This window comes from Larimichthys crocea, unplaced genomic scaffold (assembly GCF_000972845.2).
Source record: "Larimichthys crocea isolate SSNF unplaced genomic scaffold, L_crocea_2.0 scaffold539, whole genome shotgun sequence".
Lineage (NCBI taxonomy): Eukaryota > Metazoa > Chordata > Actinopteri > Sciaenidae > Larimichthys > Larimichthys crocea.
Genome location: NW_020857047.1, coordinates 66,190 through 86,750, shown reverse-complemented (window position 1 = coordinate 86,750; position 20,561 = coordinate 66,190). Strand labels below are relative to the sequence as shown.

The 20,561-nt window shown below is 43.2% G+C and overlaps 2 protein-coding genes across 3 annotated transcripts; both read right to left on the bottom strand.

The window, feature by feature from the left end:
* Positions 1-668: 668 nt before the first annotated feature.
* Positions 669-4,282, bottom strand: rhoh (ras homolog family member H). 2 transcript variants are annotated; one of them, XM_019266186.2, is made up of 2 exons: positions 4,008-4,282; positions 669-2,795 (listed from the first exon to the last, which is right to left on the bottom strand). In XM_019266186.2, exon 2 carries the CDS (start codon positions 2,416-2,418, stop codon positions 1,831-1,833), a length of 588 nt encoding a protein of 195 aa, XP_019121731.1. In that variant the 5' UTR covers positions 2,419-2,795; positions 4,008-4,282; the 3' UTR covers positions 669-1,830. The 2 variants fall into 2 exon arrangements, with proteins under 2 accessions (XP_019121731.1, XP_010748914.1); XM_010750612.3 differs by having other exon boundaries at positions 669-2,792.
* A 1,388-nt stretch (positions 4,283-5,670) lies between these two features.
* On the bottom strand, positions 5,671-18,434 carry n4bp2 (NEDD4 binding protein 2). The gene is made up of 16 exons (XM_027276751.1): positions 17,939-18,434; positions 15,452-16,445; positions 13,860-13,984; positions 13,679-13,767; positions 13,471-13,547; positions 13,234-13,356; positions 9,823-12,317; positions 9,340-9,425; positions 8,959-9,004; positions 8,414-8,631; positions 8,202-8,326; positions 7,991-8,117; positions 7,604-7,780; positions 7,350-7,518; positions 5,992-6,115; positions 5,671-5,896 (listed from the first exon to the last, which is right to left on the bottom strand). The coding sequence occupies exons 1-16, from the start codon at positions 18,168-18,170 to the stop codon at positions 5,851-5,853; spliced, it is 5,253 nt and encodes a 1,750-aa protein (XP_027132552.1). The 5' UTR covers positions 18,171-18,434; the 3' UTR covers positions 5,671-5,850.
* Positions 18,435-20,561: the final 2,127 nt, after the last annotated feature.

Genomic DNA, 20,561 nt, shown 5'->3' with positions numbered 1-20,561 from the left:
CTTATCTATCGTGTGTCTGTGTGATAATTATGCGTTGTTCTCAATGACTGAGCTGTTTCTTGCAATATTTGCGTCTTTTTCACAGAGAAAATTATATTTTTATAAAGTCTGCAACTGTTATTGTCATGTTTTGCCATCCTATTAAGCATGAATGACGTATATACAGACATACAACACATATGTCTGAAAGAACAGCTCACAGTTAGAATAATATTTTGCGAAAATGTACAGATTTGTATGTGTTAGTGCGTATTATCGTACAGATTTCATACATACATCTGACAAATGGTAGCTTAATATCCCATACTGTATATGTTTTTGATAGCACATACATAAAATCTGTTTGAACGTGGCCAAAATATATGAGACAATACATATAGTATGAAGTACACCGGATGTTCATACGCAAAGTGTTTAAATTCTGACTTTTATGATTCTTATAGAGTTTATTGGACAGAGTTCATCAAGAGTGCTTTCATTATAAACGCACGCTTATATTCAAATCCAACGTAAACTCCTTTAAAAAGATATACTGAATATTATATTGAATAAAAATGACTGGATATATTTTAAACTTTTCCAGATTATTAAATGATTTTTCCAGTTTTAGATATTATATTGAGTCAGGGGTAAAAAACAAACAAACAAAAAAAACAATACAGATATAAATAAAACAATACTCTGCCAATGTTAAATCCTTAGTTTTAATTCATGGAAAGTAACAACAGGGACAGTTTGTAAGACACACAGGTAGCAACACAGGTCGTGTATTAATATTCGTCTTATAGGTTTTAGAAATAATAATACAATGCACAAGTAATCCACTGTACCGGTTAAAATGTCCCTTTACTTTGTTCTAGTAATTTCTTTCGTACATGTTTGGATCTTCTACCAACCCTCAGTGATTTTAATACAGCCGGTGTCTGAGTAAACATTTCAAACAATACAAAAACAGTCATGTTTTAAATAGATTTGACAGATTTATATATATAAAATACACATTTAACGTAGAGAAACCAGCAGACATGTTTGTCTACCCTTTGACCTACTGACAGTTTATTTCCTGGTCTCGTCTAATGAAATGTTTTCTTCTCTACAGGAATAATGGATAATATTTTGTATGTAGGGCCCGATGCAGCCCAGACAAATGCCAACATGCACTCACCATTATTTACTTAATTCATATTAATAAAAGTTTTAGGAGCACGAGAGTAGACTTGTTTGTTTCTGACACGTGTGGAAATCATACTGTAAAAAAAAATGACTTGGTTGCGTCATTTCTTTCATGGTAGTAAAAGGCACGTTTTATTTATCATACGCTGGAATTCAAAAGTTTATTTGCTGATCCAACCACAAACTGAGATATTAGGATACTTCCCTCTTTGAGAAATTATATGTTGTGTCATGTATTAAAGCTTCAAATGCTTTCAATCAAAAAAAAAGTCCTTTCACAGCAAAAAGTTCATAATCTGATGATGTTTGAAATTCCTCCGTGTGATGCACTGCGGTTCACTTACAAAACAAGAATCAAACATGAACTTTATGTCTCCACCTCAGTCACACAAAGCTACACAGCTTCCACCTGTGTATATCTGCATGAGGTGTCTGTTAGGGTCTTGATTAAATCACCGTAATCTCATTTCTAAACAAGGTTTGAGTTTAGGGGAGGCCAGGGCACCCCGTTAGTGAAAAATAACCTTATGTACGTAAGAAACGTGGATTCTTGTACCTCCACCCCTCTCTGAGTTTGAACAGCACGCTAAGACAAGCCGTCTTATTGGAAAAGTCGTTTTACGAATGGTCAGGTGCCCGCCAAGTCAAGGTCAAGGGTCAAAAGACCTTGCACTGGTTCATGCTGAACATGCGTCGCCTGGCCTGCTTTTTGGCCTGGTTCACGGCCATCCGCACCGCATACTCAAACACCTGTTGGACGCCGCGGTTGCTCAAGGATGAGCACTCTAGATAGCCTTTAGCGTGGACTTCATGAGCCACTTGTCTGCCCTCAGCCGCTGTGATACAGTTCCCCCGATACGCCCCAAACTCCCGCAGATCCGTCTGGGTGGCCACGACCAACACCGGCACCTTGGGCAGGTACTCTCGAACCTCAGCGATCCACTTATGTTGGACGTTGGCCAGCGAGTTCGGGTTGGCCACGGAGTAGCAAATGAGAACAACGTCGGCGTGCTGGTAAGATCTCGGTCGGATCTGTCGAAAGTTGTCGTTGCCCGCCGTATCCCACAGCCCCAGGCTGATCTGAACCCCGTCCATGTACACCTCCACCCCTGTGTTCTCAAACACTGTGGGCTTGTAGGTGTCCGGGAAAGTCTCTGAGGTGAAGCGGACCAGCAGGGCCGTCTTGCCAACTGCGCTGTCCCCGACCAGGACGCACTTCACCGACATCTCCGTCAGGCCGTTCATGGTTGGTCTGACAGTCTTACTCCTCTAGACGTTTGTGGTTTGGTTAAAAAACTTCTCAGGGGTGGTTCAGGAGGTAGGGATCAGCATACAGTTGGTAGTTTTCATAGCAGGCGATTGGTATCCCGTAACTCGTGGTAACTCCAATCCTGAAGACTTCAGTGGCCTTGTTGACCTTAAAAATGTCTCTCTCATATAGAGCATATAGAGCAGAAGCAGTGACCTTTATACACACTTCATTTTGTGCCCTCTCAGCTCGTCTCACCCTCTTGGCTCGGGCCTCGATCGGTTCAGGTCCTGGTCTTTCTCTTGGACGATCTTGAAGGCCGTCATTCTGTCGAAACAGATCTAACTTCTCAGAGTTGAGGACGGGGAATCTACTGAGGAAGAGAGACGAACAGAGGATGTGTTACGACACATGTACTAGTACTTTTTTTTAAAAGACGGATCGGTTAGACGCCGATACGCTTCAGCAAAAAGCTCATTTAACGTCATCTACACTGACGTATTCCTCTCATACAACATGTAGCCTCTATCATGGAGGACGACGGCAGCATGGGTCTTACTAGAATACGTTTACATCATAAATATCTGCTTAAACAATATTTAAGTTAGCGTTCTGCTAGAGGACTGAATGTGACAGACAAAAACCTACGTCGGTTTTTGTAACATTCATCGTTTGTATTTACAGAGAAAGTATAAAGTATTTAATGTAAAACAAAGTGCTGGTTGAAGGCGGAAGTAGATTTTCGTGTGTTTGGGTGTGACCCAGAATTCACAGCTTGATCCTGAAGGCTCTAACAGGGGCTCACTTACAACTTATCCATGGTCGCTGTATTATCTCGTACTTATGACCTGTCTGTCTCCATTTACTCCAATGAATCACCCTCATAATCAGTCCCAATTCTGCCATAAACGAACATCTGACAATGTATGAAGACGTCTCTGAGGGTCATTGTTTGACAGACGTTAACATTGATGTTTTTCTAATATGATGAACTGAATCTGCTCGTCGTTTCTGATTACGCCTGGTGCATTAAACTAAAAAGTTTGACAGTTATATTAAAATACGAGAGGTAACAAGTCATAACCTCAAAACCACCTGCCATGACACACACACTCACACACAGTCATCTAAATGGAAAGACCTCCATCTCCACAGCGTACATGGGACACTTGATTCAGTGTGTTTTTTCCACAATTGAACTTTCTGAATGATCTCACAAGAGGAAGTCTTACTTTTAAACATTCAGAGCTTTAATTCATAAATAAATTAAGTAAGAGAAACTGAATCAAACCCTTAGTGCATGTGCATGTAGTTTACATAAAAACGTTATTTTACGCATTCATAATTAGGTTTTTGTCCTAGTGAGAGATGAAACACATGCTACAGGCCTCACTTTCTCATTTTAAAGTTTAAAATTTAGGTTTTTGGTCACATTACGGAGTCTTATTACATTTCCAAACAGAATATTTAAATGTTTATTGATACTTATGAATAAAACATGAACAAAGAAGGCCTCAGCAACAGAACATATCTATATATAGATATCAAGACAACACAAACGAGGACAAAGAAAAAGACAATTTACCTTTCTTGTCAGTCTTCTCAATCTTTAACGGGCGGATGCAGGCTGCCGCCTTTGAAGACTTCACAGCTCAGACAAAAAAAAAAAAAGTCTTTAAACTCCACAAAAGGTTCGATATTAACTATAATACAACTTTAAATTAGTGGATACACTAAAAACAGCTCAAGTCTGTATTAGTCTGGGACAGAAACAGATGAGGAGGTGAAGTATTCTGGCAGCCGTGTAACAGCCGAGGCTGGTGAAGTGAAGTGTCGGAGCAACGACAGAAAAGAAAAGTAAAACACATCCGCTCGATGAGTCTGGAGGTGTTTCTGCTGCTCGCCTCCCCCACTGCAGCTGTGCTCCGAGATACGTACGGGTGCTTTTTTTTTTTCTGCTGTGGATTTGTAACATTTTGTCTGACACAGCTGGCCCAGATAAAAGATTTTTTTTTTAAAAACATCTAACTTTACACTTGTGGTAAAACGACCACCTCCAATTCAAGATGACCCTGATTGTACGGATTATACACACAATATATGGTATATAAATGTGTACATGTATGTAGAAATGTATTAAATGTTAAACACACTGAATCCTGAAGCTTTGGGAGTACTACTGCTCATGTTTATAAAACGTTGTGTAACCCTTTTGTAGAGGAAGTCCTCAAATGATGCCACACATGTTCACTATGTATCCAAATTGGTCAACATATTACAGATTGTTGTTCAAAAGCAAGACAAAAAAACGTTCACCCGCACACAAAGTCTTAGGATGGAAACATCTACGATTTTATTCAATAATACAACATTCTCTGTAAAAACCATTTCAACAAATAGATAAAATACAATACAAAAAAATACAAATTTCTCTTTACAATTAATGTGTTCTCGCTCTGTACAGTCAGTAAAAGATCAGAAAAATATCCTGCAGATAGAAAAACAGAAGCGGCTTTAAACCTACAAAAGTCGTGTAACAACCTGAGGATTACACCTGCTACGACATTTGGCACAATGTGTTTAAAAAAGAAAAGAAAAGAAAAGTTGGAAAATTGACTGGCCTCGAAAAAGAAAACATTGTTGAATCTTACCTGAGTTTAAATATCAATACATTAGCAGCTAAGCTTGGTTAAGACTCAAGGACGTACAGCTGCTAGACAAAGGAGACGGGCTGCAGCAGGACTCACAGTGAAGGGTGGTTTAACTATTTAACGGCCTTTTGATCGTCTGGAGAGCTTCAGCTCACTTTAACAGGGAAAACTCTCTTCCTTCAACGCGTTTGTGTGGCATTACATGCAGAATAAGCGTCAGATTAAAACACAAAGATGCCTTGAGATCGTCCTCCAAGCTGATCCAATTAAAGTTCCATAAAATCTTTGCACATATTCAGATTAGTCAATGTTTGAATACCTTATGTTCATACTCTTTAAAATGACATATAGATGAATCAAATACACAGCAGTATAAAATACTTTTTAAATATAAAAATATACAAATGTTCAAGCTATACAGATGCATAAAAATATCTTATATGTGTTTCACACCAATTCAGCTACCTTTTTTTTTTTAAACCTTGTATTAAGATCTGAATTAAGACTAAAATTAACCTCAATTTGACCAAGTTTAAGATTAAATTAAATGTGTAGTGGCTGATTAAGAAAAAGAGAGAGTACAAGTACAAAACAAAAGTACCAAAAATAACTGACAGATGTAAGAAAAGAGGAGTGCATCATACTGAATTCACACTGTATTAACGGTGTGTGTGTGTGTGTGTGTGTGTGTGTGTGTGGCGTTGCAGGAGTCTAAAAAGAGAGTGTTGTGTGTGTTGTCCTCCGGAGCAGCTTGAATCCAATAAACCAAAGTTCATGTCACTTCAAAGAGACTAACACGAGACCTGGCTTTGGCTCAGTGAACCTGCGAGATACAGAGATAGGAGAAAAGGTGGGTGAGGATGAACACGTGTGTGCATGTGTGTGTGTGTGTGTACATATGTGTGTGTGTGTGTGTACCTGTAGTGTTTGCTGGTGAGGTAGTCTATAACGGCGGGGCGGATGCGGGCCACGCCCCCCAGGCTGTGGTTCCCTCTTCCTGTGATGACAGAGAGTTGAGGTCGACATAGACCCTGCTCACAGTCTACACAGAAAGAGGCCAGAGGAGAACACACACACACACACACAGTTAACAGAGGCAGAGAGCACACACTTCGAGGAGGGCAGGAACACACAACTCCTGCAAGCGTACGTGTTAGATGTTAGATGTAATGTTGCAACACTGTTTTACAAACCCACCCAACAAAGCTCAGTAACAGATTCAGACTCACAGCTGGACCCTGGTGTTCTGTTCAGGTCCTAGAGACACCGGGCCCCCTTTAAGCTGTTGTAAAAACACACTTAACACTGATTGAGAGTTGATTATAAACATGATTTTGAACTGCTAACATGTATTAGACACATTGATCCTGCAAAATACAATAAAAGTGAGCAATTCTTATGCATGTGAGAATCCAGGAGAAACTCTCGTAGAAGCAGACAGAGGGCTCTGCATTTATATACATTCAGTAAAACATGAAATATTTTCTTATTTGGTGTTACCTTTATACTTTATGGTAATTTCTGTGCTTTGTCACATCGATCATCTCTCTTATCGAGGGTGTAAGCACGATTTTAGAGTTTATATTTTTCGATATATTGATGCCCGTTACACATGTCATATCATTTCCTGTCATCTCTCTACTTTCATCTCATTAAAGACATAAAACTCACGCAAAACGATCGGCAAAAATTCCCTAAGTGTATCGGGTGTTTTTGAATTAGAGTTTCTGAAGAGCTGTTGCGGATCTAAATATGGAGGCGGGCTGAATGAAGCCTGGTTGCTAAAACAAGCCTCCTGTAACGACACAGTCAATCAAAGCGTGCACGCTCTTAATCCTGCATAACTTTAAGCTTTAATATAATGTGAACAGGTGAGTTGTATATAAATTCAATTACAGAGACCAAAACTGTTTTTTGTACCAGGCTGTAGACATGTTTATTTCTGCTGTGAAGTTGGACATTTGGACATGGGGACTTATGGAGACTGACTCACTTCTGGAGCCAGCCTCGCTTGGTTTTTTACATGCGAGACGAGACAAGGCCAAATAAAACATATGTGCTTCATTTGTTACTGTAGCCTGGACTATCCTAATCAGCATTTAGTAACACACAGCTGAGCCCGTACCTAGAAATGTTTCACCTGTTACACACATTCCAGAGAGACATGTAATCAAGCTGGAATGAAGATTTATAGTCTAGTAATAAGATGTCAAAAATGTCCCTCCCTCCTTCTGCACTCATACTGAGTTCACGCAGTACAGTATGCTGTTCATTACCTGTGGTTTTGTCCTCTAAGACCTGCGCAAGATGCTCCAGCGCTTCATCAACATGCAGCCCGTGAAGATCCAGGATGTTACTGGGCAGCAGCGATGAGTTGCGCCTCTCAAAAATCTGAACCGCTGCGCGCCGATTGGCCTCATGCATCCGCTTTCCGTGCAGTTGTCCCTACGACAGAGACAAACAAATTAATGTACTGTGAGCAGAGAATTGAATAGAGAGAAAAGCTGAATTAAAACATTTAGCTCCTCACCTGTTGTGCATAAAACGAAGCCACATCTTTGCGTCCTTGCTTGTAGGCCTCGGCAGCCTTGGAGAAGCTCTCGAGCTGTCGGCTCCTGTGCAGGCTGGCCTCGGCCCTGAAGTCCTCGTACTCTGGGTCCTCCGTGTCCTGATAGTTGGGTACGATCGCCTCAGGGGGCTTCTGCCTCTGACAAGAGAAGTGACACAAACGGCTAAATATGAGTGGAACAGGTCAGTTGTGATGTATTGCAGACAAACTTTTGCTAAAAGGGAGCGTTGAGGAAAACAAATAAGGACACAGAGGTCAAGATGTATAATACATGAGCCTACCCAACACTCGTGTTACAAATGTGAAATCCATGTGTTTGTTCCTCTCTCTCTCTGTGTTCGTGGATACCTTTTCTCTCTCCTTGCTGGCTGCTCTCTGGTGGTCGAGCCGAGGCGCCTCCGGAGCGACCACCGTCTTGACGGGCTCCTCGTCCAGTATAGAGCGAAGAAACAACTCTGTCTGTGTCAGGCTGTAACTACGCAACGAGAAACACAAGATAGTCAGCGCCTTCACATTATGAACTTTAGGATGGAAACAGATCTGATTCAAAGTTTCTCACTTGTTGTCTCTGAAGATGTCCTGGAGGAAATGTCTGTCAATGTTGGGGAAGAGGGCGTACAGTTGGTTCTCTTTCAACAGGGTGGCTCCGTCACGTCGGTCCAGCTCTGCACGATTTTGTCTGGTCTGAAAGAACAAGCGAGGATGTTATTGTCCAAGATGTCGGCGTGACAGAAAACACTGAAGTCTGCAGGTGGAACACGTGTCCGTTACCTTCTCCACGTTCTCCTGCAAAGCCTGCTCCTCCTTTATGATGTCTCTGAGAGAGATGTGAGGCCGGGACACGTTCCAGTGGTCCATGAATGGCAGCTGACTGCTGGCCTCTGATTGGCTGTCCATTGACGAGTAACCGTCAGCGCTGATCAGGAAATGTGCCGGCTGTGTCCGTGGACCAGATTTGTTAGACTGTGAGTCACCCCAGTGTACTGAGCCTAAACATTCAAAGGTCAACAATCAGCGGTCGTGATAACAACATGAGGAAATGATGGAATGACATTTTAGTCGATACAAATAAATAAATAAACAAACAAACAGGATTACAGAATACATAAATAAGGCAATAAACATATCAATACATGTAAATATAAATATAAGTCAGTGAAGTTCAATAAATAAATGTTTTTATTTAAAAAATGTTTTTATTTATTTCAGTGGACTTTTATTTTTATAATGACACATTTATTTCTTTAAGTTTCCATCCGGTATATTCAAGTAAAAGCTTGTGTTTATCTCTGTGATGTGTGTAAACGTGCACTTACTTTCCTGAAGCAAATGAAAAGAAAGAGTTGCTTGTCTCTGCCTTTCCTGTAAAAAAAGAAACATTTACATAAACCCACTTTGACTCCCTCATAGTAGATTAGATTATCAGTGTAGATTAATAACTTCATGGATAATATATATGATGGTAAAATATCACCGTTAGTCATTAAACCTGCAATAACTGATGTTTTTTGGCCACTTGAGGGCACCAGAGTCTCAACCAGAGTCACGTTACAATGAGTTACAATGAACTGAAACACACTATGAAGCTGCCTGAAGGCCAGAGGAGCTGCGGATTCATCACTCCAAGCGACCCCTTTCACACTTTGATAAATCATTACAATTATAATATAGATTAAAAGGTGCTTTAACGAACTCACCTGGATGGTTTCCTTCCATTTCTGATGGAGCAGTTTAGCCAGGTTCAGGTCCATCTGCACTGCGTAGTCATCAGTGGAGCATGAACCTGAACAGACGAGGACAGAAACGTTTATGTCGGTTCTGAGCACCAGAAAAAAAAGATTTATTGTTCAACAACTCATGAAGCCTAAATGCTTCAATATGTTCCAAACAAAGTGCGTTCAGATCTACAGGACTTAAATGATTTGCAGCTAACATCTTGGTGCCAGATACCACAGCACACCTTCAGAGGTCTAATGAAGTCCATGCATCGAAGGGTCAGGGCTGTTTTTTGGACCCACACAATGATAACACAATGATATGGCTGATCGGTGTATAAGCAGAGATCAGGTTTTACTACATCGAGAGAATGATACAATGCGTTCCCACGTTACAACCTACTCCACCACAAATAATGATGTTTTTGTTGTGGGATTAGATTTAGCAACCTGTGTGTTAGTTACCTGGGTCTACTCCGACAGGTCCAAACAGCTCAGTCAGCTGTAGTGCCACCTCAGTGGGTAGTTTCAGCTCCACACTCTGGATGTCCAGGTGTCGGCTCCTTCTCTCCTCCACGAGTCTCCTTTCAGCTCTCTCCTCCCTCTCCATCTTGTCCAGCTCAGCCAGCAGCAGCTGGTTGGCCGTGTCCATGCTAGCCATCTCCTCCTCGCTCTCGACTCTCGACTCTTCGATTATCACTCCGTCGTCAGAGCTGCCACCCCAAGCGCCGCCTATTAGGTCAGCTTCGGATGCCACTTTGTGTTCGGCGTCACCACCTCGGTCTGCTTGAGGAAGACTGAGGTCTGTTTGTGCGGCTGTGTCAGAATGAGCCGCATCTCCGAAACTTCTCGCATCAGCCTTATTTGAGTTCTGATCTGACCCGTTCACGGTCCCAGAGGTTGACTGCTGAGTCCCCTCCTCGATCCCTGTTGGCCGATCTTCAGAGTGATGCCCGTCTGACACATCAGGACTTGCCGTTGTGTCTTCAGCTTTGCCTAAAGCTCCACACAAAACGGGTGTGATGGCAAGATCCTCTTCAACACCATCCTCGTCTCTGAAGAACCTCTCTCCAGAGTCCAGCAAGAGGTTGGTGGTCCATTCTAGGTCCTGATAGCATTTGTCATACAGATCTTCCAACGTATCGAAACTAACCAGTTTAAAATGGCGGCTGAGGATGCGCAGGCTCTCGAGTCGGTCTTGAGTTACCCCGAACTCTTTCTCCTCCACCTGTGTGCCCTTCTCGTGCACCACCCGGTAGGGCACCTCTCTGTGTCCAGACGCATTAACCGCAACAGCTGCAGACACGACAGAGGACAGCTCCGGTACGAAGCGAGAGGAGTCGCCGGACAGGACTTTAACGTCACCTGTGACAGCTGCGTTATCGGCGCCGTCTTGACGATTCAGACGCCAAAGAAGGGCGAAGTCTTGAGGTTCTGTCTGGGTGGAGAAGCCTTCATCTGCCAGAGGACAGGGGGAAGGAGGCTGCAGGTGTGTCTCTGTTAACAGGTCAAGATTTGGTTCAAGGCTAAGGCTGGTTTTAGTATTTAAGTTAGGTTCAACGTCTGCGCTAATGGTATTCTGAGTGCTGTTGAGGGGTTCGGCAGCGGTGTTGGGACTTTCGAAAGTATTTGGTGGAGAAGCGGGGCGGTTTTGCGTAAACGTGAGGGCAAGTTTGCACTGTTTCCCCGATCTGCGACCCTGACGCTGCTTCCTCTCCTGACTGCCTCCACTGAAAGCACCGCTCTCTGCCTCCACAGAGCCCTCGCACACAGGACTCTGACACGCTTCACTGATCTCAGCCTCAGCTTTCGACTCATTCTCCGTGCAGTCATTCACGTCCACGTCAGCAGGACCAGAACAAGGCTCTGTACCAACCTCAACTTCAACGTCAAGGCTTCCCGCTCCATCATGGCATACGTTTGCCTCTACAGTTGTGTGGGGATCTGTTGGGTCGGTTGATTTCAGCTCCACGGTCTCCAGCGTATCATCTCCTGTGGTAGCACTCGCTTTATTTTCAGTTTTAAGTCCCTCCCAGTCATCAATTCTCAATTCCCTGATCTTGCAAGATTCAGCTGCCTTCCAGTCTAACACACAGTCAGGTAATTCACCTCTGGCGCTGTTAACCCTGCTCATGCTTTCTTCCCTCTTCTCACTAGATTCCTCAAACCTGCCACCCGCCTCCTCTTCTTTCTCCACTTCCTCTTCAGAGATTAGGGAAAAGGAGGACGAGCAGGAAGAGCCGGTACAATCGGGAGGCACGCCTGTCTGAATCAGATCGAGAAGCTTCTGAAACTCTTTTGTGTGTTTGTCTTCTTGAGACACGCCTTCAGCTTCCTTGCTGTTTCCTTCTTTGTGGCGCTCTCTTCTCCTCACCTGACGCTGCCCGAGGGACCCTTCAGACGGCCAATCTCCTACAAAATCCAACATCCCCTTCTCTCCACCCTCATCCTCTTCCTTTGTCTTTTCTTTCTCCTTCGCCTCACTCTCTGATGGGTTAGTATCTTTCACCAGATCTGCAGGCTGCAGCCTGTCAAAAGCAGACCTCCTGCTCGGCCTCTCTCTCCTCACTCTCTGTCCGATAGACTCGGAGAAAGCCACGGGCACTTCCTCCCCGCGGTGATCTTCATTCATCACTGATTCTACGATACAGTCGGGTATTCTCTGATCTCCTATTGGATGATTCAGCTCTAACTGAGCGTCCAACTCTGAATCCAGATCCCCCAAATCAATGTCATCGTCCCTGTTGGACACTTCAGGGTTTTCCGTGAGTCTTTGAGTCGGTTGGAAATTGAGAGACTCTGTAGATTTGTGGGCGCCGTCCTCCGACTGTCCCACCTCACTAGAACGACCAATAGATGACACATCAGGGAGGGAGGAAAACAGCTGAGACTTCTTACATCCATCTGTCAATCCAGGCGGACCGACAAGGTCAGGACAAGGAGCTCCAGAAGACACCAGCCTGGAGGAAACAAGAGACATACGAAAGGTGGAAACAACATAACTGACAATGTGTGCACAACAACATCATGCCTGATTAAGCATTCATGTTTATTAGATGTGCATAAATGTACATGTTCCTTTATTTTAAGCACAATTCTTTTTATATCAGGTAATATAAACCAGTGATGGGTTGATCCAAATTGAGCGGGTGCCCCGCGGTCACGAGTCACCAAGCAATATGATATTCGGGTCGCGGTTGGTCGGGTCATTTCAAATAAAGATGCCGAGTAAAGTTTTGTAATTTATGTAGTAGACAAAATTTTTTGTGAAATACACAGACTTTATTGGCTGAATAACTGGCGCGAAGATGCCACGAGCTCTACAGGTGGTAGAGAAAGTATAGACTACTTTTTAAAATGCGGGTCAGGGAGCGGGTTGGGTACAATATTTCACAATTATTTGCTGCGGTCCGAGTTCGGGCGGGTTAGTTTAAAACGTCGGTCGGTGCATGTCGATCAAACATGGACCCGTGCATCACTGATATAAACTGATGAAACTAACTTAAAACTTAACTTTTAGATGTCAATTTCACCTTTATTTGACTATATGTCAAATGAAATAAATTTTTTCAAGGGCTCGGTGCAGTGAAACGACAAATAATGAAATGATTGTTTTAAATAACTCAAGTTTCATCAGTTGTCAATAAAAATCTTGTCCATGTCCCTAGTTGACAGTTTGTCTAATTGTCAATTCCTCTGCATTTCAGCTGTAAAATGTTGATTATGCATAAATTCCTCCTTTATCAACACATGCTGTGTGGCTTGAAACTAAGTGACAATGTCTTTAAATGCAATATACCTGCACAGCTGACTATTGTAATACTTCATAATTATTTAGTTACAGTTACTCCAAAACTGCAGAACACCAGCACTCACTGTGAGCCTCTGTTCTCCAGAGGAGGGCGCTGTGAACCCATGATGGACTGGATAGTGACGTAGCGCTCGTATCCGTCGAGCATGCGTCGGATTTTGTCCACCGGCACTTTATGTTTGGTGCGTCTGCACATAAAACAGAATCAAGATACAACAGTGGATTTATGTGCAAACAAAAATCATTTAGTCGACGCTGTACGTTAAAAACAGAAGCTGGAGTATTTCCTCTATCTCTCTCACCTCTCCAGTTCTCTGGGTTTGTTCTTCCACCAAGTGTCCGGCTCTCGGAACAGAATCTTGTATCCATGTTTCAGCGCCTAAGACAGATAGAGGACCAATACAGGCTCAATATAGGAGCATTAATTAGATGTTTTGTGAGCCTTATCTCCAGAGAAATTAGGGCTGCGGCAGAATCGTTTCAGTCCATTCGAGAGGCGAGCTGACTGACCTGAACCACATAGGGTCTCATCTCCCAGCCCTGCAAGTTGGTGTTGTCGATGATGATTGGGTTAGCGCCTCTTTCAAAAGCCTCTTTGGCTATAAGGAACAAAAAGAAAAACAGTACTTAAAATCAGAATTTACATATGTATCAATTAATTATAAAACTGTGTGTGTGTGTTTGTGTTTACCTCGTTGATGGTTCCACTCGTGGGCCTCCCCCAGAGCTGAGGGGTCAAACCAATATTCCCCATGACGAGTGAAATAGTCATCGGTGCTCAGTTTAACTCCACCTGGATTATGCTCGACAAAGGCTCTGCAGACACACACAAACACACACACAGGTAAAGACAGATTGTGATAACTGTAGTAAACGCCCATGACTCATGAGCAACAGTGGCTGTTTTAAATGTATCTCTTTTGTGGTTAATCATCTCATGGCTGGCTGCACACACACAGGTTGTAATGTTGACATTAAAGCTTCTGGAAATGTGGCTTATTGTGTCTCGTTAAGCATCAACGAGAGTTGAGTAAAAAATAAACTTTCACAACTTTCAGTTTAGTCAAAGCTAAGCAGCGTACCGCTGTGGACGGAGGAGAAACAAAACTATTCTAGCCACCAAAAACGATCAACATCAGTTCAAGTGTTTCGCCTTATTTTGAATACTTTCACCACTTTACGATGCCGACACACAGCTCTGTGTTACGGGGAAGTGAGGCCGTTATCAACACTCTCTCTATGAAGACACCAAACCACCTTCCTTTAACAAAAACAGTATTTTTACCAGAATATTCTCACATATCACTCTGTGAATTGAGGATTTATGTCAAGCAAACCAGAGCTGGTGATTGTTGGAACAGTTATCATGAGTTTAACATGGAAGTTTTTCTGTTTAATAAGGAAACCAAGCGTAAGAATATTTCCTTCCTGGATAGCTTATGAGTTTATTTATCAAACTAAATGCAGCAAAGCTGGTTTTTCTTTTGGCACGGCTGGCTTCAAAGCAGCTTGACAACTGACGTGGACTCTTTTTAGGATTAGTTCACAGAAGTATAACCACGCCCAAATCAAACTCGTTCACAAAATATCTCAAACTAATTCCTAATTCTTCGATATGCTTGTTGTTATGTATGTAAGACAATAAATTACATAGTTAGGCTGTTGTGAATTTGGGTTTAACACAGGTTACTGTGCTAAATGAACATAATAGAAAAGTAGGAAAGTGAAACTAAATAAACAGCTAATATTTTTTATTCTACAACAACCAAAGGGAACATGCTGAAGTATCTTTTTTTATTATTGTTTTATACAAGGTCACGGAGGAACATACACAATAACAAAACCAGCAGCTGATCAACAACATGGAGAAAAGAAGGACGTTTTTCACTCATTCGCCTTCTCTGATATTTCCCAGGAGGCTCTTTCGACAGCCAAAGTGTTACCAGTTTTACTTTTCATCTATGACCTTGGCACAGCCAGAAGTCTCCACTCTAATAACCCGCGGCCTCTCACTGTGGTGAAGGGTGCCTGGCCATGCAATGCCTCGCGTGTCAAAGGCTCAATAACAAGCCGGCGAAACAAGAGCGAACAAGCGTGCCTGTGATTTCTTGGCTTGTTAAAAATAAAGTTTGCAAGCCAAATGAGCTCCAGTTGATGGTTGAGTTTTATTCTGGTATTACTGGCGTACAACCAAGCCTCCACACTGCTGGCTGTAACTATCTGAGCAGCATACGCTACTAGAGAGCAAAGTGCATTAGTGTTGGAGTATCCAAACATTCTTACCTTGCCAAGGTTGACTTGCCAGATCCAGGAGCACCACGCAGCAGCACGAGGACCTTCCCTTCCAGACGAAGCCTGCTGGACTGGGCAGGAGGCCGAGGAGCAGGCATGGCCCAGGACTTGGGAATAATAGCAGAAGGTTTGAGAGGGGCCTGGCCTACAGGGCCCTGACTCAGCCAGGGTTGGCTGGACCAGTTTGGAGCCACGGGGGTTATGAATGTTGGCCCCTGGTTTCCATGGATACGGGGGGAAAAGACCGGTGCCTGCAGGTTCCAGGGTGGTGGCGTGTAGCCAAGCTGCTCCTGATTCACCATCTTAGATCTCGCTCCTCCGACTATCCCTTTAGAAGGCAGCGTGTCTGAAAGAGTGTGTGACGGCTCTTGCTTTTTATACACCTGAAAAGCCGAGGGACGCCCTGAAGCTGCCAGGTCCAAAGGAGGTTTCGGCTTGTCTGCAGGCGTTTCTGCCATCAGATGTTTAAGATCCACCATCGACTGCTGCTGCTGCTGCTGCTGCTGCTCCTGCCCAGCGGTGTCGTCTTCCCAAGTGCTGAGCTCGTCAAGAGGAGAGGAAGTCCCAGAAATATGCTCCTCCAGGGCACCAGAGGGCCCTCTAGATCCAGGCTGCATGCTGGTCTGAAGCAGCTCAGGGAGGACCTGCTGTGGGAACGGTGGTGGAGGAGGAAAAGAGGATAAATACTGGCTGGTGTGGCGTGCCTCCTTAACATCTCGCTGCGTAGTTAGTGTCTGTAGCTCCTGATCGACTAGCAGGTCGAGCTCTTCTGTCAGGAGGTTGGCAGAGGGAGGAGAGGAGGGCAGCAGCTCCTGCTGCTGTGTTCTGGAGGAGTCTGTGTCGGGTCTAGGTTCAGAAAAGTGGCGTGGGCTGAGCAGGGCAGCGGCTGTGCGCTCAAAGCCAGAGACAGGAGGAGGAGGAAGTGTGGGGGCTTCAACTTCAGCAGCTCTGGACAGCTCCAAGAGAGAGTCCATCGCATTTTCAACTAGGACACAGACAGAAAACAAAACGAGAGTGAGTCTGTAACCATGACAACTCATGATTTAATGATTTCCAGCATGATGAACTCACACAGAACAATGCAAAAAAAAAATAATCCATTATCTGTAACCGCTTATCTTCATCAGGGTCACGGAGGGGCCGGAGCCTATCCCAGCTGACTCTGGCAGGATAAGTCGGCAGTTCATCACAGGCCACGTAGAGACAAACAATCACACTCACAGGCAATTTAGAGTCACTAATTAACCTGTTAACGTCTTTGGACTGTGGGAGCGAGCCTGGAGAGAACCCACGCTGGAGAACATGCAAAATATTTCATATTACTTGTGGGTAGAAGTGTATTTTGAATTGGAAACCATTGCTTCCTCCATCTCAGAGACAATAAATGACTTAACATCCTACAGCACTCTTTAAAAAAGAAACGTATTCAGAGTGAGAAGAGAAGCTGTGTGGCTTTGTTCTGGCCTTACTACCATCATCACATCACCTAGTACGTCAGTATAAAACCAGCTCCTGGGACCTCATACATCACTTGATTATATTTTATTTTGCTTTTCAGATATCACCAGGCGTGAACTCATTCAAATGTTTATTTTCAGCGTACCAGGGTTGAGCTGAGTTGAGTTTGGGGGCTGTTTGATCCTTTCTTTTCTTTTTTGTTAGTTACACATATCAATATTTATGCAAATATATCTTTTATGTATATAGTTATTTTTATGTTTTTATGTTTGATGTGCTTACCTGTCACGTCCCTTGTCTTTTAACTATACTTATGTCTATACCTGTATGTACGATTGAGAGCACAGTGAGTCAAATTCCTTGTGTGTGTGTGCACCTGTAAAATAAAGTGACTCTGATTCTTTTCTGCATACATGAAAAATGGCTTCAATAAAAAATATCATGCAAAAACTCCACACAGAAAGTTCCCGGCCGAGGTTCGAACCAAGAAACCCTCGTGCTCAAAATTAAAAAAAAATTTAAATTGTAGCAACGCACAGATTTATCATAATCCATCTACCACCTGTGTGTGATCAAATAAGAATAAACAAAACAAAACACGCCACAGCAATGCTACAAACACAACCAACCAACAACCATGCATTACATTTCATATTACTACAACAACAACAACAACAACAACAACACAACTGCTGTAATACTTTTAAATCCAGGTGTGTGTAATGGGAATTACTCCCAGTTCACATGACAGTGGAGATCTGATTTCTTTGTGCCTGTACTGATCACACCAGCCAGCCATGTGATTAATCTAAACAAAAGTCTGCTTTTTAATTCTCATTTACTGAGACAGCATCTGTCTTCCACCACATGTGTTGGGGGGCTGGAGCTCAGGTAAACAGGTACAACAGGTGGGAGAGGGTCATCATAACACACATGGGGCTTTCACTGTAAAGTAATGTCACAACAGGCCATCAGCTAACTGAGTCACACAGCAGGTTTCTTGTTTTTTTTTAGCTCTACCTTTAAAGTCACACTCGGACAGCACGATGTAAATAACTTCAGGGTCCAGGTGTGAGAACATCTCCTGCATGCTTGTCACGATTTCCTCTTTGACGGAGCTGCTCGCCATTGCGCCGTCAAATCCCTGAGGTAGTAGTCGGTAACCCGCGCTGTGACCGAGGCTTCCCCCCTCTGGTGGCCCGCCGCCGGGCACCCTGGCCGGGCTCTGGCCGTTCTTCTTTCTCCGGGGCATTCCGTGGCTGTAGCCCGAGCGGCTGCTCTCATCGGCGGCCACACGGAGCTAACCGAGTAGCTCCGAGGCTACAAGAAGGTGGTCCGCAGCCGAAGACATGCCACTGGAGTCGGGTAGAGTAAACCAAAGTGCCACAACTCAAGGCTACGATATCTAACAGCACTCCAAGCGGCGGAATACAGCACGAAATACAAACTTACTGAGCCGAGCCGAGCCGAGCCGAGCCGAGCTTAACCACCGGAACTCAGTTCGGCAGTCAACTTCAAAATAAAAGGCTGCCTCACATGGCCTCCCTGCACATCTGTGGATCAAACTGTTTTAATGCAGTAAAAGTAATATAATAATGAAAAATATTCAGCTATGAGTAAAAGTCCTGCATTTAGAATCTTATAACAGCATTATCTGTATCTGTTAACCATATGAATTATCTCGCCCAGGGCGCATATGTGGCCAGGACCGGCACTGAGAGAGAGAGAGAAAGAGAGATAGAGCGAGAGAGAGTGTGTGTCCGACAGGCAGAGACGCAACGTGAGTCGCATTCTACCAAGCACCACGTCTAAACGAACCCAGGTTTACCAGAACTCTACTGGTTAATAAGTAAGTACAAACTGAAGTAAAAACAAACCTGAAGCTGAAGAAACCCTAAACGTTAACGAACCTGAGTGACTGAGGGAGAGACAGAGAGCTATTCTGTGTGTAAGTGAGTAGAGTGCAACACAATACATCTGTATGTGTGTAGGAGAGGGGCGCTGTGACTAGCCTATCACAGAATACAGACACAGTCAGCTACCCAATGAGGATTTTCATTCAGTCCCAGCACAGATGTTGAGGCAGAATGAAAACCCATGTTGAGGCGTCATTTTCTCACTGTGGTCCACGTCTGTGGAACAGCCTCCCTGAAGACCTGAGGGCAGCCGAGATACTTTTATTCAATTTTATCAAGCAATTTTTACAATTTAGTTTTACTATTTTACCATTCTGCATTTTTAATGGGTTATATTTTATTTTTATGTGAGTTTAGTTTAGTTTAATGTGTCTTTAATCACCCTCCAGTGTTTCCTCACTGCAAGATGATGAGATGGTGCTTCCACAGTTTTTATTGTGCTTTTGTAAGAGAAGCATGAAAAGTGCTGTATGAATAAAGTCTGATTGATTAGTCACATGAACAATATTGTGATTTAAAGGTTACATATTGTAGAAAGTGAGATTTCCATTATTATTCGTATTAATGTTATTGTTATTATATCCTTATCAGGGTTGCAGGTGCTGGAGTTGATCCCAGCTGACATTAGGCGAGAGGCAATTTAGAGTCACCAACTAACCTGTTAACTGCATATCTTTGAACCATGGAGCCAAAGTTTCCTGAGAGAAGTGATGCAGACACGGGGAGAACATGCAAACTCCATACAGAAAGGCCTCAGCAAAGTAGTATTATTATTCTAAAGGATGTCTGGGTACTACATAATTACTACATAGAAATGCACGCAGCTCGTATTCAGGAAACTGTGCCTTTAAATGAGTCATCAGGACTTCTGTAAGTTTGTAATTTCACAAGTTCACCACCTTCAGCCACGCCTCCAGCACGGCCAATCCAGATTCACTGTCTGGGTAGGATACACCCGGGATACAGCCAATCAAGGCTTGGCTGTGCAGACAATCAGAGACAAAAACACAACAAAAGGCACTATTCTTCCTCAAACTCCAGAGAGAAGAGTGAGAGAGGAAATGAAAAACTATTTTAAGATGGTTTTTGGTACTTATAACTACAAGTATATTCTCAAAACTTCAAATAAAACACCAGAAAAGTATGGAACATGGGACCTTTAAAATTCAAAGCATGATTCAATTACATACCCATGTGCTTGGGTTAGGTGAGATGTGACCAATACTGTGACACCTTCACCATTTCCTTGTTGATTCTGTACCTGAAACTTGGCCAAAGCAAACTTCAGCTCCAGTTTCTTCCCACAGGCCATCACTCTGTTGTACAGTTAACACCAGACACAGTGTCAGGAACGATCCCTGTGCAAATAACTTCCACTGTATCTGTAAATTATTTATTCTCACTGTTTAAATTCAGCTTTGGCCTTTAAAACATTTAAGCATCATCACTCACACGCAGTCTACTCATGCTGTTCATCCTGTATACACTGTCACATCCGCCTACCACATGTACATAAAGCAACCTGCTATACATTGTATTTATTTTAACATCCTTTGCACTCTGCTCTCTTGTTTTACTGTTTTTTTAATGTCTGTGTATATACATTGAGACCAGTGTAAAACCAGAGCCAAATTCCTTACATGTGTGCACATACCTGGCCAATTAAAGTGATTAAGTCATGCTTAACGTGCTTGACGTCCACTACAAATACCACTGATATTATTATC

What these genes read in the sequence shown, in the direction of transcription:
- rhoh (XM_019266186.2), bottom strand. Translation starts at nt 2,418, where the DNA reads ATGAACGGCCTGACGGAGATGTCGGTGAAGTGCGTCCTGGTCGGGGAC.
- n4bp2 (XM_027276751.1), bottom strand. Translation starts at nt 18,170, where the DNA reads ATGCCCCGGAGAAAGAAGAACGGCCAGAGCCCGGCCAGGGTGCCCGGC. An exon ending in GTCCGAGTGTGACTTTAAAG is followed by an intron (nt 16,446 to 17,938) that starts GTAGAGCTAAAA and finishes TCTGTGTCCTAG; the next exon opens with TTGAAAATGCGATGGACTCT. An exon ending in CTTAGAGGACAAAACCACAG is followed by an intron (nt 6,116 to 7,349) that starts GTAATGAACAGC and finishes CTTTCTGTGTAG; the next exon opens with ACTGTGAGCAGGGTCTATGT.